Source organism: Sycon ciliatum, chromosome 1, assembly GCF_964019385.1.
Source record: "Sycon ciliatum chromosome 1, ocSycCili1.1, whole genome shotgun sequence".
Classification (NCBI taxonomy): domain Eukaryota; kingdom Metazoa; phylum Porifera; class Calcarea; order Leucosolenida; family Sycettidae; genus Sycon; species Sycon ciliatum.
Genome location: NC_088643.1, coordinates 76,403,954 through 76,431,731, shown reverse-complemented (window position 1 = coordinate 76,431,731; position 27,778 = coordinate 76,403,954). Strand labels below are relative to the sequence as shown.

At 46.3% G+C, this 27,778-nt stretch overlaps 2 protein-coding genes across 4 annotated transcripts; one reads left to right on the top strand and one right to left on the bottom strand.

Annotated features, from left to right (window-relative positions):
- Positions 1-284: 284 nt before the first annotated feature.
- On the bottom strand, positions 285-15,694 carry LOC135805532 (dual adapter for phosphotyrosine and 3-phosphotyrosine and 3-phosphoinositide-like). 3 transcript variants are annotated; one of them, XM_065319579.1, is made up of 10 exons: positions 15,543-15,694; positions 8,670-8,982; positions 4,632-4,754; positions 4,206-4,339; positions 3,007-3,149; positions 2,803-2,850; positions 2,585-2,647; positions 2,199-2,284; positions 1,744-1,831; positions 285-1,138 (listed from the first exon to the last, which is right to left on the bottom strand). In XM_065319579.1, the coding sequence occupies exons 2-10, from the start codon at positions 8,819-8,821 to the stop codon at positions 1,103-1,105; spliced, it is 873 nt and encodes a 290-aa protein (XP_065175651.1). In that variant the 5' UTR covers positions 8,822-8,982; positions 15,543-15,694; the 3' UTR covers positions 285-1,102. The 3 variants fall into 3 exon arrangements, with proteins under 3 accessions (XP_065175651.1, XP_065175653.1, XP_065175652.1); XM_065319581.1 differs by lacking the exon at positions 8,670-8,982 and having other exon boundaries at positions 15,543-15,691; XM_065319580.1 differs by lacking the exons at positions 8,670-8,982; positions 15,543-15,694 and adding an exon at positions 6,948-7,653.
- Positions 15,695-19,195: 3,501 nt separating this feature from the next.
- On the top strand, positions 19,196-26,737 carry LOC135805530 (putative uncharacterized protein DDB_G0271606). The gene is made up of 5 exons (XM_065319576.1): positions 19,196-19,724; positions 20,998-21,027; positions 21,349-21,395; positions 21,566-21,641; positions 24,498-26,737. Exons 1-5 carry the CDS (start codon positions 19,677-19,679, stop codon positions 25,845-25,847), a joined length of 1,551 nt encoding a protein of 516 aa, XP_065175648.1. The 5' UTR covers positions 19,196-19,676; the 3' UTR covers positions 25,848-26,737.
- The last annotated feature ends 1,041 nt before the right edge of the window (positions 26,738-27,778 follow it).

Sequence of the window (27,778 nt, the reverse complement as noted above, 5' to 3'; positions counted from 1 at the left end):
CGTAACATGAAGTGTGAATCAGGGAGTAGTACAGTATTCTACTACTCCCTGGTGTGAATCAGGCTATAGTACTGTGTCTTCTTATTTTGACATGTACCCAATCGAGTCGCCTGCGTACGTTGGCTTGTGCTAGCATTTTCGTCAGGAGCAATTCAAGCATGTTTCTATTTCAGAGTATGGCACAACCGGGCATAATAATAATGATATGGCAGAATGCTACTTGTATAATCATGCTCAAGTGGGTATTTGTAGGATTCTTCAGAGCCAATGGATACCTATTGTCGTAGTATTGAGGAAGCCTTATCAATCATGTATGTACTGGCTATAATTTCAAAAGTACTGATGTTAGTCTAAATAGTAGAGAAGACTGATGTTATCAGAAAGCTGGCCAGCCGATCAAGAGAGTAGTCAACAATCTAGCTGCATGGGGAAAATAGAATATAACGGTCTCAACGTAGCTGACAAGAGGGGGATTCCAGATGGAATCCTGCGTAAAGCAACCCAATATTGAGAGAGTATAGTGGACAGGATTATAAAACAGTAAGCGACGTCATTTTCGCAGATCAGATAGGAACAAGGATGGGGACGTGCAAGCTAGCAGTGTGTACAGGCATACTGCACCCTGAGCAAAGAGAGCACATTGTAGAATCGTTACCCGATGGTGAATTTAACTTGACCATGGCATGCCACGAGGACACGGTTGAACAAGGGGGCAAAAACTAATAAGACTCCCACTTGATGCAATCCATTTCCAGATGCCCAAGTATGATAGCCACAACCATCAGGTAGATATACTTTCAGTTGGGCTGAAGTATGCCGTTCAAAGTGTACATGTATCTGTGAATACACAACACTACTGAGAGCGTGCTGGTGAGAAGACAGAAGTGCAAGGCAGTGGTGCATGGGGCAGACAGACTGCTCTCCAGAACCACGACGAACTTCAGGTCCGATCCAGTTGCAAGCACGCTCCAAGTGCTGTTGACTTTCCGAGTGTAACCTGCGTTTCATTTTTGCTAGCTAGCACTGATGTCATCCAGGCTAGTGAACATGTCTACCGGTACATGGCGTCGTAAGCTGGCAGCACACGGACTGACTGTCACTGCTATGCTGATGCTAGTGTAGCGCCAGGGGACATTCTCTGCAAACCACAACAGGAAGAGCACATCATATAAAAGTATAAATATGTCAGCAAAGAGTGGATGCAAACCAAGTAGAAGTCGAATGCTTTGTGGCCACTGATGTAGATCCAAGCAAGAATATTGAGTCAGGAATACACCCGGAAAGGCACACTGAGTTCACACTTCCTACATCAATGCACGGTAACGGCTGCTAAGGCCGGGCGCAACTCCTGGTATGTCATGTACTCTGTGAATACTGACGTGACCAGCGCTAGGGGAGTATGCCTGTCTCAAGCAGCCCATGTACCCGTGCAGTAAACGAAAAATAGCCTACAATAAAATGATCAGACTGATCATTACCGTGACAAGTTACTGCATTGTAGCCTTTGAACCTGGCAGGTAGTGATCACCTGCTATCACACTGGACACAGTCCCGTTCTGAGGGGCTCAGGGCACAACAGGTGAATCCCTGTTTGATGATTCATTGCAACCCGGGAAGATCACTACACACATGTAGTGTAGTGTTTGGTGTGTGATACCTGCATGTAGTTCAAGCTGACTGCGGCTGCAGTGCACATCGACAACTTGCCAGACACAGTCCCGCATGTACTTCATGTACTAGTACCTTTCTCCAGCGAATCATCTCTATCCAATCCTCCATTTCATTCTCTGTGCTGGTATAGATGTAGTACGTGCGACTCTCCATGACAAGCCTGGAAAGAAAACATACAACGAACCCCAAACATATTAAAAACCACAACTCTTTCCCTCAAAGCTAGATAAACGAAATTGAATTGAGCATGCACATCGTGGTGTCAAGGCACTTTCTGCCAGTGTGCATTATCTTCAATGAAAACCTACCAAAAATGCCATCCACAGTGTGTTTCAAATATCCTACTGTGACACTGATGATGACAAGATAATCACATGCCAAGTTTATTGTGTCAAACTCAAAGTTGATTTTTCCATCCTTCCAACTGCGAGTTCCAGACCAAAACAGTGGCAACCTGTGTTTTCAAGAGTTTCTATTACAGAGCAGTGCCATGCCAACAGCAATTCGTCCTGAGAAGACTCCCTTACCGAAAGCAATTCCTCTTTCCTTTAGAACTGTCAGTCGCAATGTCTTCCACAGAACTCAAGTCAATCGTGCGTATAGGCTTCTCATCCTGATGCAGGAAAGTACAAACAATTCAAAGTGCTTAAAAGTAAAACCAATCATCTGAAAGAGTACTCGTGGCAGAGCTGCAGGTGAATGAAAAGGAATGATTGATGATATATGAACAGGAATAAAGAGAAGGCTACGGCAGCAGAGGGCCTACTAATGCATAACCATGCAAGGTTCATTGACACCTTGAATCGCCGATATGACAGATATGCTATAAAACGGCAGGGTAAACTATAGCCATTAATGAAAAATTACCTACATCTAATAATAGATGTTCATGTTGGTGTTCATGTTGGCTTACCCCTCTTTTCTTGAAGTACTTGAGCTCGTTGTTGCGCAATGTAAACCACCGTGTCTTCCAGTTCTGCACACAACAGGCACACGTCATGGCAGGCCATTGTGCTGTATACTGGCGTGTGATTTGCATATCCAGTGCAAAATAGAATGCATGCATGCACACACAGAGACTGCAGAGCAAGAAACAATTATTGATATAAACGATGGCGCACACATGTGTACCTTTCGTATCGCTCCTTGCTTTGTCATGTAGCCTGACTTTGTCGCTATCTGTAGAATATTGGTTGAACAAAAATACAGGGAAAGACCAGGTAGTATATATACTGGTTAATCCAAGATGGGACAGCCTTCGGAAGCTTCTCAAAGGGATGGAAATAGAACATTAGAAGAGCTGTACACAGTGTAAGATTAAGAAACCAGCCTTACTGAAAGCTGCGAGTTCCGCACAGCCTGCTCATCTGCTCCCGGTGCGTCCTGGCCTGCAAACTCAGCATGCAGGCGCACACTTTCGTACATCCCTGGCTCGACTATGTCCCGGGGATAGGGATACATGAGTTGCGTAAGAATCCCTATACACAAACACACGTGCACGCACACACACGCACACACACACACACACACAGACACACACGCAAACACACACACATGACATACTCAGCAAAGGCGGCAGCAGATGCGCCCTAGTACATCAGGACACGTCACAAATCAGCAGCATATACAATGTACAACGTACTATCATACTTCTGCGCACAAGGGAAAATGTGCTTAAAACTGAATATAAGCACATGTTCACGTATACAGCAAGCATATGCGCTAAAAATATAGCCTAAAGCCTGAAACGTGCAGAAGACTGAGGTTGGTGCGACTTCGGTGATACTTGGGGAATTGTGTGTTGCTCCCTACGTGGGAACTTGCGCTATTCCTGCCCACTTGAATTCTCACTTGACTGACTCACGACTGCCATCCAGAGCATACGAGACGTCCATCGAACCTTCCACTCGGCAAACCTGCAAGAAAGCACCACTCCCTGTGAAACACTGTGTACTGAACAAGGAGTGGTGCTTTCTTGCAGGTTTGCCGAGTGGAAGGTTCGATGGACGTCTCGTGTGCAGGAACAGCGCAAGCTCCCACGTAGGGAGCAACACACAATTCCTACAGCCTAAAACACCAACAAAGCACTCTCTCAATCATCCAAATATCCAGACACGAGCTGAACATATTTACTTAGAATAGCATCAATGCTATCAGTTCTGTATGACATTGAGCCCAGCAATCCCCGGTTGTACACACACCCGGTTTGCAAGGCATGGCAATTGGTAGTTGGTTCAATGTACATCACCCCAATCCCATCATCTACAGGGAATGGTTGTTCACGGCATGCTGGCATATCAAAACATTTCACGGTTCGTGTGGGACTCGGTTATACCGAGTTTTACTCATCCGAACGCCACCACCCTGAAGAATCAAGGCGCAAGTGCAGCTCCTAATGCGGTAGAAACATGGTGTACCAAAGCAAACCAAATGACATGCACAGAGCAAGCTGCGATTCCGCAGGCTGCCCCTAATGTCTTAGGCACCATGCATGTAGCCAACAACATGCCAGACATCACACCACGATCACTTACCCGATTCGCCACCAACCACCGGCATCTGGTCAAAGTGATCCGCAAACTCCTTGAGGCTTACGAATGTGCCCATGCCGAAATGGAACGTCTCACCTTCCACCCGCACGTCATAGTGCTGGACAGCATCGGATGTCCTACGTACAAGCACACATCCATGCAGCCATACATCCATACATCATCACACAAGCACATGCCCATGCATCCACACATCCATGCAGCCATACATCTATACATCATCACACAAGGAAGAGAGGCTACAAAAATTGAAAATCTTGTTTTAGATGATGATTTAAAATAATATTATCAGTATTTACGGAGGTACGGTCTCCTATGAAAGACCAGGTTTTCAATGCGGGGAACTGCTATGCTTTAGCTGCACTACAACTGAAATGGTTGGCAAGTAAAAGACACACGCAATGAACGAACCTTATACTCAATGTGAAATGACCAAGGTGGTTAACACTGGGCCGAAGCAAGTAGCTGCCCTCGCAGCCATTCGCCATGAGTAGTGCTTCGGCTGTATGCCGGTCTAGGGAGGGATGAAACCATCTGTCAAGACAAACACAGCAACACACATTCACAGACCAGTATGATACACCATAGTGATACGCAGCACACGACACGTTGCACGGTGGCAACTTGAATAGATCGCTAGCATGCTTGGAAACCAATATTTATGGGGGGGGGGGCAGGAGAGAGAGAAGAGGGAAGAGGGAAGAGAGAGAGAGAGAGAGAGAGAGAGAGAGAGAGAGAGAGAGAGAGAGAGAGAGAGAGAGGGAGGGAGAGGGAGAGAGAGAGGGAGAGGGAGAGCTGCACGCCACCTCTGGTCACACTCCTCTGTTCTGCCATTAGACCAACTGCTCATTATAGCGGATATTTGAGATTTTAAACCCAATACTGCATTTATAGAAGAGCAATAGATCTGTCAACAGAAACGATCAACACACCAATATAGAGAGTCAGTACTCGTAACACTTGGGGTGTGACAGCCGCTTCCTGCAAATTCAACAGCTTCGTCAAGACATGTACATGTACCTGCATATGTAGCTTGTTGACATACTCGACCCAGCCATCAACAAGGTCAAACCAATGCACTATGGCACTGTACATGTACATTCCACATAGCCACATGAAAATGATAATTATTTATGGTAATCAACTGTGATACATATTTATGCAGCTTTGATAATGAATTCTGCCCCACCCCTGTGGGTAAACATTTGGATTGGAACTGACTTTATTGATGACTCTGTGAGTGGAGGATCTAAGAATGGCACAATCACCAATGAGTTCGGATGGGGATGTTCGTAAGAAAGGGCACAGGCCCAGTGGTATTGTATGCCCACGTCAACCCAACACAGCAGGATTCGTCTTTCAAATGTTCTTTGTGATCCGGCTACGAGTCTCTGGGAATGGATTCTGTCGGCAGCAAATACGGACCAGGATTACCCTGCATTTTTGCATTCAGGTATGCTGTCGATTCAGCGGCTCCTGCATGCAGCCAGTGCATGCAGCCAGTGCATGCAGCCAGTGCATTCAGCCAGTGCATTCAGCCAGTGCATGCAGCCAGTGCATGCAGCCAGTGCATGCAGCCAGTGCATGTGCCGCATAAGAACTACACTGTGCACATCCACATGCAGGTGTACATCTGGCTGCCGAGACTAAAGCCGGTACACTACTGGACTGACTGTACTGCACGTCACAGGACTGTTGTTATGGGAACAGCCAACCACAAGCCGGCACGTACAAGGGGCTGTACTCTGTGGCAACGGCACTGCATCAGGTCCATCACCTACTCATACGCGCTTGCCCACACTGCTTGGCGTCTGCGCTTAGAGAGAACGTTTGGTGCGGACACTAACGATTGTTCGGACCAAAGCAACGGGAACTGAAGCTGAGATCAAGTCACCGCATTCCCGATCACAAATTAACCCTTTCGGAGCATCTTCTTTTTACCCAGCAACGCTGCATTTGGACGTGCAACAACTCGGCAATACATACTGTGTACTGCCTGCCGCCAAGGGCGTATACAGGCACTACCGGCTCTGATACATGCCCTCATGGTCGTGCTGTTCTGGTGCCGGTGTATCAGTGTCGCTATTCTCCGTGTACGCACTGACTCGCAGGCAGGCTGCATACCCGTAACGTTGGTACACCCGTGATTAAATTGTACTGACGGTGCATGCTTTAGTAGTTGCATGTCAGTGTCGGTGGTGGTGCTCAGTGCTGCAGGCAGTGGTACCTGGATACTAGTACTAAGTCTTACACGCCTTTGCCACTGTCCCTGGAACAGTTCTGGCTAGAGAATTCCGACCTCCTGGCTAAAGTAACGCCGCACTCTAGTGTGCAGAGTGGTACTATAGCCTGTATAGGTGTGGTGCGAGGGCGGCATATGGCGCCGGGTGCGAGGGCCGCTTACCCACACTATTGTATTCATGAGGTCGGAGTTCTCGGACCAGGACTGTGCTTCACTCCACTATCTGACTTCACTTTATTGTACACAAAAAGTTATTTTTACAATGGTGTTTCGGACAGAGAGACCCATAATAGTGCTGTGGTATGGCAGTTTGAAGTCAAATATTTAATTCAAAATTGTTCCATGGGGCTAGACCGTCAAGGAAAATCACAATAGCGACCACTGCACTGGCCCTGATTATGCACTACACCCGCGGCTGTGCACGCCTGGTCATGGCGGTATATTTTGATGCCGACCGACAATGCATGTACAACTAAAATCATTACCTGAGACGTTTCAGACGATCTCGCCTCCGCAAGCTCAACGTGCCACGCTTCATGCCACAAATACACGCCACTGTTAGCTGGACACGCGGAGCGTTTGGGCCGCGTGGATGGTCTGCTCCAGAATCAGTACAATTACAAACGACCGCTATGAAAGCCAAGCCAACCAGATGGGACCGTCTGCTCTGTTTCGACCTCCAACAACATTGGCTATGCTTCGGCACGCATACCAACGCTCCAGCTAAGCGGATAGAGGATGGTGCAGGTATTACTATTGGACTCGCACCGCTATGCCACAACTCACTCAGTTGCAAGTCACTGGCAGAGTACTGGAGACCAGGATTCACTGCGATTCTCTTGCCTACAGCATGCAGTATAGCCTATAGGTCTGTTTTCACGATCAGCTGAATGACAGGGCCAGTGGTAGTGCCAGACCCAGTACAGTAGCGGTATCTTCTCCCACTCCCACTTTACTTCTACCAGGTCCAAGCAAACGGCGGTCGCGGCGTGCTGATAGTGATACATGTACTTCAAAAGTAAGTTCAAAGTCAGTTCAGGCCGTATCGGCAGCAGCGCCTGTTCCCGAATCGACTAACCATCCCGTCACAATGCAGACTACGATCGTATGCGTCAGCCCAAAAGCTATGAATGAGATCGAGAGCTAGCCTAGAGCCTAGTAGAGCCCTAGAGGGGGATCAACAAGGAGGTGGCGTCGGAGTCAGGGTCTGACTGTAACATGGTAACCTAGTGGCAGTAGTGCAGTGCAGTAGTGGCTGTAAGATCCTAGTTGTAGTGAGTAGTGAAGTGAAGTTGTACAACAGACTGTCAGTCAGTGAACAGGATGCAAAAGCTTCAGTACGTCGACTGGGGAAAGCTCCACAGTTCGCTTTCGACGAGTTTGAATGACACTCAAACATGCACTAAACTAAATCGACTGCAGTCATTCAAGGGACTCCAAAGTTCAAGGAGCGAAACTGTGAGTCAACGTTGTGTGAGAGTAGATCTACGATCGGATCGGGAAAGCCATAAATCGACTGCACTGCATGTTCTCCCAAGCAGGGATGGAAAACAAACTCGATCTTGTTGCAAGCAGACGTGAAGATCTACATGGCTGTACTGTACTGACTGTAGATCTACTGTGATATCCACATAAAATTCTAAAAAATTAATAATGTTGATTGTACCATGATTTTGTTGTGTACATCTAGGGGGGTCGGATTTCAGTTGCTAGCACTGTCTGTAGTACCGAGTTGTGCTGTGATTCATGGTTATGTTCGAACGTCTTCTATTCGAAGTAGGGTACTCCTGGTGTGAATCATGAAGCGAGGGCTGGACAAACGCAAGTCAACTGACAGTCTTGTATGGTCGTGGTGAGCCCTGACCGTAGACCTACCACTACCAGGCACCACGGCAGGGAACGGGTCTGCATCGTTCACACAATCACTTCCTTTATTTATTTCGAGTCTTGTTACTTCTTGCCATGATTTGTGGGATCGTAATTGTATTTCCAGATTCATTGGCAGCGAGCTAAGACTCATACAGACTCCGTGTGCCCGGACAAGCGAAGTGCGTTATCGGGAAAAGTGTGACTTTCGAAGTGGTCTGTGAGTGCGAGCTCTGTCTGTGATCGCCCACGTAAGTTCGCATAAACTAACGACATTACGTCGTTCTCCACACGTCTACGTTTCCCACCTCTCCAAAACTCTCATCCAAAATCGCGCTTACCCCAGATCATGCAGGATGCACTCCTCGCCGTATTCGTCATCAGAAACGCTATCCTCCGCCGCTCGTGAAGGCACTGGTGATGGCGCCACACCCCTTGAAGGTCTTTGTAGCGTTTGCGAACGACCAGGGGGACTCAAGCTTGGAGATGCCATCGCTCAGCGCAGTAGCTTCTTTACGAGTTCCTGGTCATCTAGATCATGATCTACAAGCCCGGAGTCATCACACGACCGTTCCAACGTTCTGGCTTGTACTTGTAGCGTTTCCCACTGCCATCGGCATGGCTTGTTATTCCTCCGTGTAGCGATTGAGAATTCTGCTAGCATAGAGGCGCAAACAGCAGAAGCAGAATATGGTTTGGACGCCCCTCTCTTTCTCGCACACAGGAGCTCCGCTGCGCGCTGCACGATCAAAACACCGCCGCATTCAGAAAACAAAGATAATCATACTGATGTCGTGATGATGCCTTGATGGCATTGCCAGGGTGTAAAGTCAAGAATCATCGTCGATCCTATCTGGCGATCATAAACATGCAGCCAGGCCAGGGCAGCGTGGTACGGGCATGTACCCTGCTAGCTGCTGTCGACATGTCATGTCTACCAGGATGGGTCAGGCCATGGCCAGGGGAGTTCACAGCGTCCTTTGGCAGTCGGATGCGCTGGATTGTGGTGTCAGGGGACGTTCCCAAGTATGATTCGGGGACGACCTGTACTTGGCAAGTACAGGTCGTCCCCGAATCCGGTTAGTACATAAACTCCGTTAGTACATAAGAAATCTCAAGTCCCGGACGAAACGTGATCACTTCCATACAAAGTACTACCAGTAGAGGAGACGGCTCGATACCGGGACGTTTTGACAGCCAAATTTGTATAGACCCAAACCGATCATCAGCGTTGATTTTTCACTCGAAATATGTTTGTGGAAGGAAACTAGCATGTTGAAGTTTGCTCTGGGGCCAGAGTCAATCGAACTGAGCCACTCCTTTGTGTTGACCCATTGCCTCCAAGTTGCCCAATTTTTCGCTTCAAAAAAGTTCAAATCAGAGGTGGCTCCAAACCGGACACGTTTTAGAGTGCACGTCAAATTCACTCTGGGTCTGAAATTAGGTAATTGCTATCGCTCCACGACGGCCAGTATAGAGTAACAATAAGCCTTGTGTGTGCTTCCATTAGTTTTGATTGGTATGCGGTGCTTTATTGGCGAGAGGCGAGCCGCTGTTTACCTGCGACAAGAAGTTGATTTTTCGAAAGTCGTAAAACTCAAGTCGCAGTGCGAAGCAACACGTCAAAAACTCACCTGCTTGATATGGCGCTTCTGGTCATCGCAGAGCCATGAAATTTTGGCTCGGAGTATAACACATAGTAGTCTCACTGTGACATATGTTTTCTAATCAAAATACCAAGAGAGAAAGTGAATATTGAGTCCGTTCCGGTTTGCAACCGGTGTCCTATTTGAAACCGTCCCCTCTACCAGTGCAGTAGTAAGTAGTTAGTTTGTCGATTACTAGTGCGTTTAAAATAAACCCCGTTAGTACATAACAGTCATTTCCTCCGTACCCGCATGCCACCTAAATGATAGTACATCATACATGGTTGGTCCTTTGCCTTGAGTTTTGGCCTTCCAGTGGAGGCCGCACATGCATTACATGGTGTTTCAGGTTCTTCTTGTGGACGTGATTAGCTCAGAAATCAGAGTACACATCACAAACCGACAAAGTCTGTTTTTTCGAGTCTGTCTAGACACCGCTCGCGCTGGGCATGCATGATGACGGTAAACTGTAGAATCTTCCCTGACTGGGAGTGTGACTGTTATGGTTTACAGTAACATAATTTGTATGTTATATCGAGGGAAGAAAGGGTTTGCTCCCCACATTGGAGCTCGCGCTATTCCGCCGACTTTACTTGACACTTGACTGACTCACGACTATATCGAGGGAATCAAGAATATCTCGCTCCCTAGCGTATATCTGGTATATGCAGCCACGGTAGCAAGACTATTTTGGTTGGGTCAATGGATAGCGTCAGATCGGCAGACGCAACATGCTGTCAAAACCACAGTCCGATCTACTACATGTTGTACTTGAATGTGTAGGCAGGAAACAGAATAAGACTGGAGGATTTCATCGTCGAGTTTCATCCCTTGTACATGTATCTTTGGTGTTCTTCCTTCTTTCCATGTCGTATTGCTTCACTGAATAAACCTGTTTTGGAATAAGACTGGAGGAGAGCAGTACTACAGATCAGTGATGCAACAAAATGGTGTTTTCCGAACGAACATTTCCTCAAATGTTGCTTTGGCGAAGGAACGAATATTCTATATTCTTCTGAAATGGCTCAATCACTTCACTCTATCAGACCCAACCGTCATGTTGTCTACAGATCACGTGCATAGTAAATATCCACTGGTGAAAGAGCAGATTTGACCAAAGAACAAGCTTCACAGCTCTCAGAACATAATTTCTTCCCTCTCGTCCTCAACACCGTAGGCTACAGAGGAGGTCATGGTCGGAGCAGCATAATCATGATAATACAGCAACGCAGCATGAATTATCGAGTATTAAATAGAATATTCGAATAGTCGTCTGCATTCGAATATTCTGTCTGGTATCGGTATTCTAGAATATTCCTCTGCATCACTGCCACAGATGACTCGGGTTACATGTACATGTACATGTATGTACATGCGTATCCCCTTCCAGAATTCCGCTCCTGATTTGATTCCGGCAAGTAACGTTAGTTGTTTATGTGAGTCCACCACAGTCTGTGGCCGGTGTCATTCTCAAAACCTCTACATGTACATGTACATGTAGAGGCTTTGAGAATGATTGCATGAGGTGAGCCAGTGGATCTTCTAATGCCGTATGGGTGTATACAGCGTGAGTCAGCGGATCTTCTAATGGGCGCTTAGTATACCGCGCGAGCCGCTAGTGCAAGTCGCGTAAAGCGCTATGCAGCAACTTCGCCAAAGCATCCCAACTGATGATGTAATCGGCGTAAAGTTAGGGCGCGTTCGAATTGTCTTATTATTATTATTATTATTTGTAAGAAAGGGTTTGCTCCCCACACCGGAGCTCGCGGAGCAAACCCACCGGAGCAAACCCTTTCTTACAAATCATCGCCGAAGTCGCAACCACTACTTCGTATTATTATTATTAATTCAACATCTCCTGGCTCCGTGTCAGAAGACTGCCAATATATATGAGAAGTCGGGTGGTAGCCAACCAAGGCGAACTGAATAATAAGGAGAGAAACAAAGAGAGTACTGCAAGGGGAGGCATGACGAAAATGGTGAGATTATTTAGGACAAAGAAGCTGAAGCTTGAACTCCTTAATGTCTGTGCATGCTTTAAGGCTAGTTGGCAGGGAAGACCTTCATCAACTGTTCAAACAAATTTTATAAAGACGTATCCCAGTAGAACGGTTTCTATCATTTTAGAATTTTTCAGTGGAATTGTCATGGCAATGATGACGTCCGATCAGATTGACCATCTCCACGCACTATGTGACGTACATGTAGCTATTCCAAACTCTTCGAAACTAATCCACCTCTCCCATTGGGTGAGGTTGTGGAGTTTCGATGAGCTTCGTTTTTCTGAAGAGGCCAATAAGGCCACCTCTTCAGAAAAACGAAGCTCCTCGAAAAGTCAAAGAGTGACAATTCGAACGCGCCCTTAGTATACTGTGCGAGCCGCTAGTACATAGTGCAAGTCGAGTACAGCGCCATGCATGTACGATGTATATGCAGCAACTAAGTATTAGTTACAGCATCCCAACTGATGATGTAATCGCACAACCTCTATACTGGTAGCACCATACAGTCATGTACAGTAGGTATCGGTTATAGCGTGGGTGTTTGTTTTTATTCTTATTTCAGATATTTCTTACACGCGATAAATCAAGTGTGACATTATTTTATTGTGCATCGTACATGCATGCAATGTAGTGTTACGGTGCATGCGGCTGGTCATAGTCACATAGGCTTACCATGTGGCTATGCAACACGAGTTACATCATAACAGTTGAACCTGCAGCACTACGACACAACGCGAGTCAGATCGGAACTGAATTGGACGGATACTATTACTACAGGCGATATACTTTGTACTAATCTGGTATGTCAAAGTCCATTCTTAGGACCGATATATTCTACTGTAAGAATAAATGTGCACTTGAAATCCATGTTATGATTATGAAAACATGAGAGTTCATTCTTTTTAGGGCTGAAACGATCGTGGATTTTCACGTATCAATTACTCTTTAGCTTTTAACGATCGAGTAATCGATTATAATCGTTAGCAAATAGAGTCATAATTCTGTGCAAACACTACTCTGTTTCCACAAACTATGCCTTCATAATACCAACAAATCTGCATTAGTGAAAGGGTAGCCGTCCGAAACATGGCAGTTTAGAAGTCAATCAGTTAGTTAGTTAACCTCAGAACATGAACCATACCCCTGGCAACTGCATACTCCCAGCGGAAACTGATTCAAACTTCACAAAACGAGGGTTTACAGTACTTTCTGGGCACAAATTTAAAACACGCAAAATAATCGTAATCGGTAATCTAAACGATTGCTCGGTCGTTAGAGTTATCAAACGAGTACTCGATTATTCGGTATAATCGTTTCAGCCCTAATTCTTTTACACGACCACGCTATAACCGATACGCACTAGCGCACTGTACATGTACACGTACAGTGTAGACTGTTCTGTAAGTACAGTGTGTGGTGTTGCAGGAAGTACATTGTATGCATTCCAAGCAGCCATTCTGTGTGACACATGTGGTGCCCCAATGCATGTGGTGCTGATCAGGGAGTCATGCTGAAATTTCCTATCCCCAGTGACTAGGGTCTAACAAGGCCAACAAACTACACTCATACCTCGGTTATCCGGACCCCGAAGTTACGGGCACTTCGGTCTACCGGGCACTATTTGGGCGAGTTTCAGGGGAAATATTACTACTCTTTTGTCACTTTTCGCAGAAATATTGACGTCATATGCCATATCGATGGCCTTTTCCCCATCAAGATGTATATGATTCGGAGTTACGGACATTTCAAAGTTACGGGCAGTGCAAGGTCCCGGACTGCCCGGATAAACGAGGTATGAGTGTACCGTAAAGTACCGCCAGAGCGCCCCGTCTCGCGAGAGCGCCCCACCTTGATTTTACAGCCAAGGGAAGAAAATCGTATGGCAGAATGCTACTAAGTTTGTACGAAGTGAGAACCTTCGTGTACTAAGGTCACACTTGGTATGCTTTTATGTGGAGCTCGAAGTTAAACTGGGTACGGATTGACTGCACAATGTGCAATGTTTGTACAAGGTCCGTGTCGTATGACCTACAGACAGGAATCCACCTCCACAAGGCGACCACGAAAGGACGAGATGGTGGGGCGCTCTGGCGGTACTTTACGGTACTGTAAAAGCAGAAATTTTCGGTGGTGTTTTATTTTCGGTAACTTCGGTGCCGACTAGGGTCCGGCGGATTCTGCCGGAAGATAAATAGGCAGAATTCGATACTTTTTCTGGTAAGTTTCATGCATGTTTGGTATGTGTGAAGTAGGCTTCGAGCCAATCACCACGTTGGGCGCCAATGACGTAGGCTTCTCCCCCTGGCCCCCGCCACACAACAACGCAAACTCTTGATTGTATCTTCAATACTTATATTATACTGTCTGACTCCGAGTCACTTACATGTAGTGCAGTGCAGATCAGGAGTGGCCAATCGCCAAGATTTGAAAAGAGAAATAAATTAATGGTATGCGGCTGCAGCCACAATACGCTATAATAATTTGATATACAGTACTGTCGGTCGCCGAAGAACTGGGGGGGGGGGGGGGGTCAGCCTCCTGGCCTAGACCATTCTTATTTTCACAGTCTATGCACAGTTGAGCCTCTATTACAGTACAGTATGCTGTGCTTGGTGAAATTGTCGTTCTTCGGCGCCCCACAGTACTGTAATCATATACATACACGCAAAGCGTCTAATTATTGTTCTGGCAGGTGAAAACTCGGTCTTGCAAAGTTTCAGCAGCTGCTGTAACTAACACTTTGTTCCTTTGCTGCTGTAACTTACTTTGTAAACTTGAAGACCAAGCTAGTTTTTCGCATCACTCTTGATCTTGGTCATGGCGTGCATGCACTCAATGACTATTACTAGTACAAAAGTCACGTAGCATTGTAGCCAATGTCAATGACTATGTACATGTAGATCGACTGTAGACTGTATACAGTGTAGATCATGTCTACGGTTGGTGCATAATAAATTTATATTTATTTTAATTATGGACATAGTCATTGTACTGTCCCCGGGGAAAATTGCAATTCCGCGGCCGCGTTTTTTCCCCGCGTTTTTTGCGATTTTTTAAAAGACCGCGTTTTCCGCGATTTTCCCGCGTTTTTTGAACTTTTTTGTTACACTACACGTACACACAGTGCACTGTTCAGTCAGCAACGTCTCATCGTGGCGGCTTTTTACTCAAATATGACAAGTGCTTACACCAGAGACTTGTAACTGATTGATTTCTTTACATACTCACTGAAAATTGCCGCACATCAATATTATTCACCGCATATTTACCGCAAATTCACCGCAAATTATGCCATATTATGCCGCGTTTTTCCCCGCGTTTTTTGCGATTTTTTTCCGCAATTTTCCCCGGGGACAGATTGTACTTTGTAGATCTACGTCACGTACGTGGTGCGATGACGCCGATGACTGGCGATGACTCCGATGAGTCTCCCGATCGATAATAGAGGAACATGAATCATGCATCATGGACAGTTGCACTGCACGTAGTCGTTTCTGCATGATTGCATGATTGTGTAGCCCTACGCGCGCTGCAGGGTGTACAACTGATCATGTACATGACTTACATGGATTTGGTCGGCCATCAGACAACGCAACACAACCAACCACTGAACCAGGCTAGTTCAGCGCGCGCCCAGGAAGCTGAACAACGACGTAACTGATGTTAGTCGAGAGCTAGAGAGAGACAGAGAGACCACAGCCTCACACACACACACACACACACACTGTCAGTGCAGTGACACAGGTCCATACGAGCGAGAGCTAGCTAGGCAGCTAGAGCTACTTGTACTGTTGTAGAGCTGTACGCTGTAATCTACCTCATAATAGTCATACTAATTATCTAGCTCATGCAGGCTACGCATACCTAGTACCTACACGTACACGTATGTCCCGAACAGCATCGACGCACCACCGGTCCCGCAGTTCAAGTGTTCTAACTAACTACAGTCGTCCCTCTCTAATCCAGCACCCTCGATAAACCAGCACAATTTTCAGTAGCCAAAATGTCCTCTTCACACATTGCAGCAGTAAATCAGATTTGTTAATCCAGCACCCTCCCTAATCCAGCAGGTTTCCGTGGCACAAATGGTGCCGGATTATAGAGGGACCACTGTATTACTAGTACTAATATTAGTAATACTTCTACTTAGTTCTACAGGGTTTTTACTTAGGCGGCGAGTGTCCATGTAATGGTGTCCGCCGAGTGAGCGTGGTTTGTGTGTAAATAATTTAGAAAAGCGATCCTGTCAGCTTTTCTATTATTGTGTTCACATGGCAAGAAAAACGACACCGCTATGCTACGTAAGTTTCTACGTAAGGTGCTCGGTATTTCACTTAGGCTACGTAAGTCTCTACGTAAGGTGCTCGGTATTAGATCTACCAACGCGTGGTAGCCGCGTGCTGTGCACGTGCACGGCAGACATTGTGTTGCAGTGCAGTCCGCGATCCGTGTTCGGATGTCCATGCGCGAGGAACTTCCTTCTTTGGAACTGCTTCTTGTATGAGCTGTTTCGGATATTTCGTCTCCTGGCCTGGCTTATTTCGTTTCGGCGCTGCTGAGATCTCCTTTCGCGGAATATTCCTCAATGACAGGTGAGTTGACCAGTTCCCTTTGATTCATTTGCTTGTGTTGACTCTTTCTTTTACGAAAAGTGTGCTGATTGTGGGCGGAATGCAATAAATAATGGAAAAGCTAACAGGATCTCTTTTCTAAATTTAGCTTTTCCGCTGCCGAGGCCTCCTTTTACGGAATACTCGATGACAGGTGATCTCTGAGTTGACCGGTTTCCTTCGATTCATTTGCTTATGCTCACCCTTTCATTTACTGAAACGTGTGCTGATTTTATTCGGATTTAGATCCATTTTATCTCTTTGCCCTTGTCTACAGTGTGCGAAGAACGCGAGTTCACCTTCTTGACGGTAAGACATAATGTTAGATGTGTTGTCGAAATACTCATATTCATTGTACATTGGTACGTTACAAGTAAGGCATTGGTCAGTGGCATACTATCGGTGGCAGTTCCCAATCTGGAGGGAAAGGTTCAAGGACCCATTGACCGAGTTTGCAAAATAAATTCGCATATCAGGGAAAATCTCCATTGTGGAGAGGTTCAGTAAACTTGTTTGCTTCATACGAAACAAGCCAATGGGTGCAGTCTCGTCTCGTGAAGATCTAGTACTTGTATGATTGGATTTGTTTACTCGAGTCTGGGCTGTTTGATTTATTATTTGTGAGTACCGCCGAGATTGCACTGCCCCATATAAAGTTTCGTGCAGCCAAAGCCAGAATTACGATCTGCAATCTGTTTGTAGTACCTGCAAGAATGTGCTGTACATGTATCGTACTTTCTCTGTTGCTGTTTCAGTTGCCGTCATGTTGCTAAAGAAAGGTTCAGTAGAGCGGTTCTGCAAAACGAAAATTCGAACGAAGTTTCGCGACAGTCCTTGCGAAAGTGTGTACGAATTTTTGCACGAACTTTGCGTTCTGCACATTTTCGTAGTTTTCGCGGGCCAAGTGCACGTACGTCATGACCCGATCTCACGAAATTTCCTACGACAGTTCATTTCGCGTCCCCTGCAAGTTTCGCGTCCAAAGTTGCGAAAGTTCGTGCGAAGTTCCGCACTTCATGATGTAGAGCGAAAGTTTGTACGCATTTTCGTTTTGCAGAACCTCTCTAGTGACTCATTTGTTTCATACGAGACGAGTCAATGAGTTGGTGTGGCTTAGAATCTTTTGCTGTAGAAGAAATCTATTCGTATGTCTGTTGGAGAAATAATTGTATTCACTGGTTATAAAATAGGTTAAGACAAACTCACAGAATAAATACCATCGGTCCCTTGGTGTTCGTCCTAAAGAGGTTCGACTAGATATCATTCATACTCACCAAAAGATGTGTAAGATTTTATTATTATGGAGTGCCTTGTTTATCTCTCAGTACCTCCAACCATAGCCTTGCCCCTTTTATCCTCAGGATCAGTGTAGTTGTTGGAACGAGGTGTCCGACTCAGCAATGTATTTGTTTACTTGCATTTTAATACATGTTTATTGTTCCTCCTTTGCTTTGTTGTTTTAGAAAATCGTGGACTAACAGTTTGAAGTCATTGAACTACTTCCAAAAGTTGTATCGACATCAACAGGATTTCAGTGCAATATGATGCAGGATGACCTTATCACGAAAACCCATGATTATAAACCATTATAAACACAGAATCAACAAAAACATCTGCGACACGCACCTGGTTACATTTCTCAATTAAATATGATCGAGGGTGGGGAAATCTGAAATATCTGAAAGGCAAGACAATTTTATGACAGAGTCATGAAATTCTGCTACAGCAATATGCACAGAATGACCTCCGTATAAATCACCACGGTCCACCACTACTCACATGTTTCCCCGCAGAAGAAGATGCTAGTGCCATTTTCTGCAAGAAAAGGCTTGCACATCAATGCGGATAATACGGTATTGATATGATGTGAAGACCATCATTTACATATTGATATAGTCGCGCGCCCAAGAACGTTGTTTCCAAGGGGTTAGACTGGGACGTTCTTATTTTGTCAGCAATCTTAGAAACAATTCGTCCTGGATGATATGTATCCCATAAGCCGCCAGAAAACCAACACCGCCGTTCTTAGATTTAGGCTGAGACATTCTTAGAATTTCAAGCTGGACGTTCTTGGGCTCCACGTTCTAACTTCTTCGGCGCGCGACTCTACTGTAGGGCATTCCATTGATTGGTGACAGAAAAAAACAAAAGAAATTATAGCAATAAAAACTGCTTTATGGCAGTTTTCTAAAAAAAGTTATTGTGTTCTAGTCCATGGACGTGGACCCCGTCTAAAAAGTAAGAAATTAACGAAATGTGATAGCCGAAAATTAAAATTTCACACAAAACCTCACAATAATCACACACAGAATGAAAAGCTACATGTAGAAGACCTTTTCCCCTCGTGATCCTCTTTCCTATGCATGCATGACATGCATGTTGCCAATTGTTGGTGCAGTACAAGTTTAGTGTTGAAAGCAGCATTTCAAGTGTTGTGATTATTGTGAGGTTTTGTGTGAAATTTTAATTTTCGGCTATCACATTTCGTTAATTTCTTACTTTTTAGACGGGGTCCACGTCCATGGACTAGAACACAATAACTTTTTTTAGAAAACTGCCATAAAGCAGTTTTTATTGCTATAATATTAATTGTTGTCACTTATTCCGAGCTTTTACACCCGCCGACGCGACCCGGTTGATCGGTCCCGCTGTACTGTGCCCGCGCGCCAGTCTGCGCAGCCTCGATCGTGTGCGCCGTCGCGTCTGATCTGAGCATATCGCAGCGTTAGCCGCTATTGAAAGTGACCACGGATACGAGGAGAATGCAATCGCGTATCGGTAGCCCAGCGTGAATGCAGTTGCCGAACAAAGGAAGATCCAGAGGAAGTCTGGTGGAGTACGGTCGGTAGCTGTCGCTACTACGGCACGCTTGAGCTAGCTAGAGCTTGCGAGCTTGTCAGCTTGGTGACCGTGCACATGCACCAGCGAAACACGGTTTTGATTAGCAGCTGCATGCAAAAGTTCAAAAATTCGCTGTTCCCAAAATCGAGAAGGAGTTTTTTTTATTGATAGCCTTGAGTTTGTCTGGGCGAGACGTCCTGTGGAGAGTAGGCTGCCTTGTTGAGTGACCAGCCGGCGCATCGGCAGCCATGCCTCAGGAACAGCCTGCGAACAGAGGAGAACTTGCTATTCAAAAGGTTAGCTCCGGCTTATTGTGATTTAGAGTTTAGTGATTGAGTTATTATCGTTGATTTTAGGAACAATTTATTGTCTCGATTGTGCAGTTCCATTGATTCTATCTGGGAAAATAGAACTGGCAACGTGTGGGGAGAGTAGGGTACCGGTATTGAGCTTGCAGAAACTCTGGGTTAAAAATTCGTGCAATTATGTCCTAGATTTTCTGCGCTGTTGTTGCGAGTATTGTTTTGTGATCGTGAGAACTTCAAGAAGAAAAGCAGCTTTCAAAGTTCAAACAATTCACAAAGTCTAAGTGCGTCTGCAAATTCTAATCGCATTGCCTTCTGGCTCCAGGTCTGGTTAGGTTCTTGCCCAGCAAGATACTAATACGGTATGCTGTCTATTATACAGATGTAGCCTAATTCCTCGATCTTGCTGTAGCTTACAGACAAAGGCATGATTTGAATTCATTTAAATTGATTTGAACGCCCTTGTGCCTTTTGTGTTTGAATTGATTTAAATTGTTTAATAGCACTCTCAGCAATAAGTAAGCTTGCAGCGTCCATAGCCTCTAACTGGTCTGGTTTGCTCTATGGGAAAACCGCTCCATACGCACTCTATGAACGCAATTTAGAAAGCAATTCCTCCCATGCATAGTTTTCACGTGATCTTCCGTGGAGCAAAACTAGCCTGTTCAGTGTTGCTATGTAGGATTGTCTTGTATCGTAGTCGCCAGAAAGATTGGTGCAATGCCCAAACCGATCAATGTGGGCTACCAAAACGGTGTGGCCTGCCCTGGTCAGCCAACTCCCAAACGTTCTGTTACTTTGGGTATCCTGATGAGGATCCGGTCAGATTTGGCGTACATTATAATGACCTGTATACTTACAAAGAGAAACCGGGTTGAATGACATCTTCTGCACCAGCCGGCCGCCATCATGCCTTGGGTCATTTCGTGTGTATCCCAGTCCGCAACATTGGCGCATTATCGGGTGTCTGCTTTTGTTGTGTTCTTTTTTTCTTCCTCTACTTCTCTCTCTCTCCCTTTCTCTCCCTTTCTCTCTCTCTCTCTCTCTCTCTCTCTCTCTCTCTCTCTCTCTCTCTCTCTTACTTTTCTCTCTCTCTCTCTCTCTCTCTCTCTCTCTCTCTCTCTCTCTCTCTCTCTCTCTCTCTCTCTCTCTCTCTTACTTTTCTCTCTCTCTCTCTCTCTCTCTCTCTCTCTCTCTCTCTCTCTCTCTCTCTCTCTCTCTCTCTCTCTCTCTCTCTCTCTCTCTCTTCTTGCAATGCCCACAGCTATTGGATGAGAATGCCCAATTGATAAGGGTAAGCTCGAGCCAACTGTCATCCAGTATAGCTGTGTTCTTTGAACTCTGTCAGTGCTGTTATTAACATGCTGCACTCTGTATGTGGAGTGATTCAGATTTATCCTACCATGCACCATCTGACATACCCATCTCTCTTAAGTGGCAGCCTGGCTTCATCAGGATTTCGGACATTTTTCTCGGGCCAAAGTTTTAGCACTCGTTCTCCAGAGGAGTGATTGTGTTGTACCAACTGTTGTTGATCATACCACTGAGGTTTGCAACACTGGCTTGGACTTCACAATCGGTACTTCGTTTCCGCTGTTTTATTTCTTCTGCTCAGGCCATTGTTGATCAACAAGCTCGTGGACAGGCTAATGAATGCATAGCGTAAGTGCTCACCGCATCTCACTGTGACTGTGTTGTCCCCCATACTGACACTTGGCGACGTGAGTGAATATTGTTTGTATATGCCCGGGCATTGTTATTATCATTTTTCGTGATTAATTGTCAAGAAAAGTGACCTTGGGCCACTGTTCTCCTTTTCTGCATTACAACAGATATCAGAAGATCTTGCATCGCAATCTGATTCACCTGGCTGCTGTTGCAGATAAAGTCAACCCAGTCATACCAGCGGTGAGTTTTGCCGGGTGCACGGGAAATTCATTTTACTACGTGTCCCCGTCTGTGCGCTTGCAGCGTGATGATGTGCTGGTGGACTGGATGCCTGGTCTTCCGGGGTGAATAGCGTGGTCAAAGTTGTTACTCGGCGGCCCAGAGTGTGCTGGCTGCGAGCGTTTTGTACTGCCATTGCACTATCTCTCGCTGGTGTATGTTGTGTTGAACTGTATCCTTCCTACTGCTTCTTTTCACGATAACAGTGTAGGCAAGGCTTGCATACTGTAAAACGGGAAAGTTTAACGACCAAAACATATAACTTTTTTGTAATTTTGGCATGATAACGTGCAGAAAGTTTAACGATGGCTACCTGGCCACCCATCTGTGGTATGCGCATCAGTCATCTTTACACAAACGTGTCGCAATAACCTTTCTTCAAATAACGGAAAAATTGGTCGTTAAAACGTTAGACTTTGTGACTCGTTAGACTTTCCGGTTTTACAGTATGCCATCCTCCGAATGGTCTTTATCCGAGGAGGCTGCGGTCCATGGTTCGTCAGATACTTGTATGCCCAATCAAACATGTGCGAATTTGAGCGCGCAGTCATCTGGATCCAGGTGATGACTTCACAGTGTGCAGCCAGGCAGCCATACCATCTATTTGTGTACAAAATGGCCATTGTTCGGAACGCGTTCGATTGAGGAACCGTTTGTCGCAGCTTCTTCGGACCAAGACCTTTCGACTCAGTGTTACAAACACTACATACCAGGGATCGATTTACTTTGATTTTTTGCATAGCAGTCACTGCTACACAGTTTTACAATTGACTAGCAACTCCCAGTATTGATTAGCAGTTTTCCTTCATCAAAAGTTTACATGTATAGCTTGTACAATAGCAGGATTTCGTACAGAAGAGGACAATAGCTGCAGTTGCTATTTGCTTTTCCAAGCGAATGTTCGACCTGAATATTTACGTTAGAGTTTTCGCTTGGGCACGTTACATGTTCAGCGTCCATCCGTCTTCGAGTTCTTCACAACTCAATGTCTTTCAACAGGGCAGTTCCACTGATTCCTTCGACAAAGAAACCTCAGGAAAGCGCTCAAACGATCGTGACATTTCGTGCAAAGCGTATCGAATTTCGCTTTTCTCCTTTTCTTCATCGAAACGAATCGACATTCCTGGCGCGTCCAGTTCTTTGTCCCTCTTCTGGACAGTGAATCACGGATCAGATTCACTGACATGTTGGCTACATGAGACTAAGAACCATCGACTTCAACTGTGCCTTGTCGAACAGAAACAAACTGAGCTTGACAGTGAAAGGAGAACATCAGGAAAAGTCACCGCCGTGTACAAAACTTCAGAAGACTGCAGTCATGTACGACCAGTGCTAGTGCAGTGTCCAAAATCGAAAGAGCACGATCCGCGAGTCCGCGACCCGCGCGGTCTGAGCAGGACAGGCCAGTTGGTTGGAGTAGTAAAATACTACTCCCTAGCCAGCAGTGTGTACAACAGTCGCATGATGTAGTCTGGTCTTTGTAGTGCATCGCAGTTTTGGGCGATAAAAAACGAAAAGCTAATCGCAGCCAGTGAATTTTGATTCGCAAACTGCGATGCGAACCCGGATAAATCGATCCCTGCATACCCTGTGATTTTCAGCTTGGCATATCTTGAGGTTATCCCGCCTTTTAGCCGTTTCCGAGTTGGGCTATTTCCGTCCGCGCTGGCCTCTCTGCGTGCATGCTAGCTGTAGTCAACAAACTCATCACACACGAAACATGACTGCTCCCGCACTGCCGTGCTACGTTAGTCGTGTGGTAGATCTACAAGATTCGAGTCAACAAACTAGTCAAGACCCGGACTTGTCATGTATACTACACGTATCAGTCGTATGCACAGTCATGTAGTCAGGAAGGTGCGTTTCTCCTTGCTGGTGGTTGTGCTTTGAGACAGATTTTTTTTAGTTTTCCGCATGGAATAGTACAGCCTCATTTTTGCTACAACGATGAGTCCACAGCCGTAACAAGTGACAAAACAACAAACAGCTCCCGGACCTAAAATTTCAGATCCCGTAGTGTTGTGAGCCTTGAATCGAAGAGCTGTGCTGTGGTTCAAAGAGCCTGCACTGCACTCCAGTCAAGCAGCATCCGAAATATGCCAAGTTCGCACCTAATAGCCACTGGAGTCCAAGCGTGTTGGTATCGAACAACATTTAGAGCACTCGCATCACTCTTCTCCGTTTTGAGGACTCTGCTCTCCGGAGATCTGATAATTATATCAGCTTTGTCTGCAATAGCCGCTGCTTCTTCATCAGTCGCAAAGGCGGCAGCGCTCACTTTTGACCGGCCTGCGCAGCCATTTCTTCAGCAGAACACCGACGTTCTCAGCCCCAGACCGAACTCATGAAGGTCAGCCATGGCTGCATCCTCACTCTCACATGGAGTTACGTCTTGGGGGTCGCTTGCACCACTTACTATCGGTAGCCAAATCATTTGAAATAGCATTGACCCTATTGCTTTCACTCACTTCTTTTGACCTACTGGCAGTAGCTGCACGCTATGACGTTGCAGAGGGTGTGGTGCGGCCGCATGACGTCATGGCGCAGCCCCTGAAATTCAGTTTTTTCAAATGGAAATATCTCAAAGAGCGCTTTGTCGGAGACACATGGGACCAACACCATTCGAATCAGCGGGATTCAGCGCTCCAAACTCTACGGACCCTGAAATTCAAATTTTTCACCGGACTACCCCTTTAATAAAAAAAGAAGTTCTTAATGGCTATCCTCCACTGTTTGCTGTTGTAAGTCGTACGTGTAAGTTAAATGTAGCAGTTTGAGTTCTGAATGGATGGATGTGGTGTGCGTGTGTCAATGCAGAAAGTTTCACTGCCAAGCCAAGTTTCATCATCTTCATCTGTCAATGGTTCCACTACAACGCTGGCGACATCCACAGCGGCAGCTGAAGCAAAGCTGGTGGGAGCGGCAGGAGTAGCAACTGCAGCAGCAGCAGCAGCAACTCCAGCCGTAGTGTCAGCCAGTACTGCTGGTCAATCGTCCACCTCATCACCACCTGTGGACATGACAGGGGCATCGGCTGCGGCTGCTCGTCACGTCCAGTCGGCTGCGACACCGGCTGCTGCCACTGGCGACACAACCAGTAGCTCTCCTGCTCTTCCTGTCAACAGCCCAGCTACCAATGTTGGTGTGCTTTCGCCCCTGTCACAGGATGCGTCAACGCGACAGGGTGGAAGTTCTCAGGCACACAGTGCAGCACCCACTCCTGGCGGCCAGCATGGTGGTGCTGCTGGTGCTGCTGGTGCTGCTGGTGTTGGCAGCAATGTCGCAGGTGGCATGCAACAAACAGCATCCCTTAGTACTTCGCAGGTCAACTACCAATCACCTGGTCAGTCGTTTCTTAGCTCTCAAACTCAGTCCATGCCAGTCGATGCTGATCTGCAACAGCAACAACATCTGCAGCAGCAACTCCAGCTTCAACAAGAGCAGCAGCAAAAGCAGCAGCTTCAACAGGCTCAGCTGCAACACTTGCAGCAGCAGCAAATGCAGCAAGCTCACCAACAGCAACAATTACAACAGCAACAGCAACAGCAGCAGCAATTGCAACAACAGCAGATGCAGCAGCAGTTGCAGCAACAGCAACAGTTACAACAGCAGCAACAAATGCAGCAGATGAAGCAACAGATGCAGCAACAGCAGCTCCAGCAAATGCAACAGCAAGGCTTTACATCTCAACAGCAGCAGCAAGCCCAACAGCAACAGCTTCAGCAGTATCAGCAAGCACAGCTGCAAATGTCTCTGCCACAGCAGCAGCAACAACAACAACAACAGCAGCAGCAGCAGCAAGCACAGTCTTCATTGCTCAATACCACTACTGGTCCAGGTTCTGTTTCAATGCAAGCTGCTGGGGCTTCCTCTTTTGCTAACACCTCCAATAACCTTATGTCGCAGCAACCCATTCCTTCATCAATGGGCTTTTCTGCGTCTCACCAACAGCAGCAACAACAACAACAGCAGCAGCTGGCAGCTATGCAGCAATATCAAATGATGCAGCAGCAGCAGCAACAGCAACAATCCGGCCAGGGAATGGCAGGTCAGTTTTCTGCAACGCCTGGTGCCGGAATGCTGTCCAATCCTGCCATGCAGGTTGGTGGGGCTGCACAGCATGCCGGTGTTGGTATGGGCGCTCAGGGTTCCATGGGTCTCATGTAGACTGCTGCTCAGACTTCCGTGAGTCTCGTGTAGACTGCTCAGACTCCCATGGGTCTCATGTAGACTGCTGTCCTACTAAGGCAGATGCCTTGACGGTGTAGTCATCGAACTGCTGTTTGTTCCGCATGATGTCTGCACTTTGACAATGTAGTCATCGAGGAGCTGTTGTTTGTTCTGCGTCCCTTCGGTTTATATGGGCCTGTAGAACTGGCCCGTACTGTATTATGAAGTGGGCACCTTGTGAACAGTTGAACATTTTCTTGAGCACAGTCACTGTCCAGCATGATTGAGATCAGCTAGATACAGGAGAGTTAGGTGTGTGTGATTTAGAATGCTGACATAGGTGCAGCTAAGTATTCATCTATGCCCTAGCTCTTTAGCCTGAGCAGTGCTGACAGCCTGAGTGGCGCTGATACGCCTTGTTGAAGTTAGGCTACCTACGCTCGTATTGAAGACAACAATTGAGTCTACTTACTTTTCAGTATATTACTTGTGTGTGTGTGTGTGTTGTTGTTGTTGTTGTTGGTGGTGTTGTTGATGTTGTATTTAGGCAGCCCTTGTTGTTGCAGAGGCTGGACCCTGTGCATGTGTATGCTGCAACTAGATGTAACGCTGTGTGTCTGCGTTGCGCCGCTTGTGTTCCCATTGCGCATGTTGTGTGTGTCTGCATTGCGTCGCTTGTGTTGCCATTGTGCATGTCGCCCTGTAGCCATATTGCTTCTTTCCTTAATGTTATGCTGGTTCAGAAAGGTGTTAGCGCTGTGTCATCTTGATTAGCTTCTATACTTCAAATAGCTGAAAATGCTTGCTCCTAGAGCAATACCCATACTGTCATTCAATATTGCCTTTTCCTTTATAAAAGAGTAATAATTCTAAAACGTATACCGGTACTGGCAACCTGGCTCTTGTGATCACTTGTGATCAGGGAGATAGATATAGTGGCTTCCTGCTTGTGATCAAGGAGATAGCTGTATAACACGTTATTTTTGGTGTTATAGGCTGTGTTTACATGAGAATTTTCAACCTGGGTCGAGTTCAGCCCGGGTTGAAAGTCTGTACGATAGACAAAAGAGGTGAGTGTTTACATGAAGACAGTTGACCCGGGTCAAATACTGATATGCCGCCAAAAGTCCACTTCTACAGTGCTGTACGGACCCGGGTTGATTTCAACCCTCCCCTTGGGGGGAGGATTGAAATCAACCCGGATCAAGCGCAATGCGTCATGTAAGCGCGCCATTCACTTTGTGTACATGGCGGGTTGAAATCTGACCCGGGTTTAACCCTTTCAGTGCCAAGGGGGTCAGAAAAATTCAAATTTTTCTGAGTTGAGCCGAACTCAAATTTTTCATAGCTCAGCTGTATATCCACGGATCTTTACAAACGATGGCTCTCTGGAAAGATATCATGGCCAGGCAGACAGCTGTGAAGAGAAAATACAGCGAAAATAGTCTTTCTCGCGAGGGCGCCTGAGCGAAGTCCGTTTTCTGCATTTTCGTAGCATCTGCACTTTCTCACGCGCGCGATCGATCGCAGTGCAGTCAACTTTCAACGCACGGAATTCGGACAAAGTTGGCCCGAAAGCCACTGAAAATCTCGATGTTTTGATACCCAATACGCATGGGTTGCCGCGAAAGAAATAGAGAAACCCGCGATGCGCATACGTCATGTTTTCTACGCGCGACAATTGTTTGTCCGAGCGCGCGCACTTCAGGCTTCGCCCTGGCGATATCTATCCCCACGGACACAAAGCGATGTGATGAGTCGATAGCCAAGGTCTTTCTGAACACGTAGAGTGGTCGTTTGTAAGGCTGTGTTTACATGAGAAATTTCAACCCGGGTCGAGTTCAGCCCGGGTTGAAAGTCTGTACGACAAACAAAAGAGGTGAGCGTTTACATGAAGACAGTTGACCCGGGTCAAATACTGATATGCC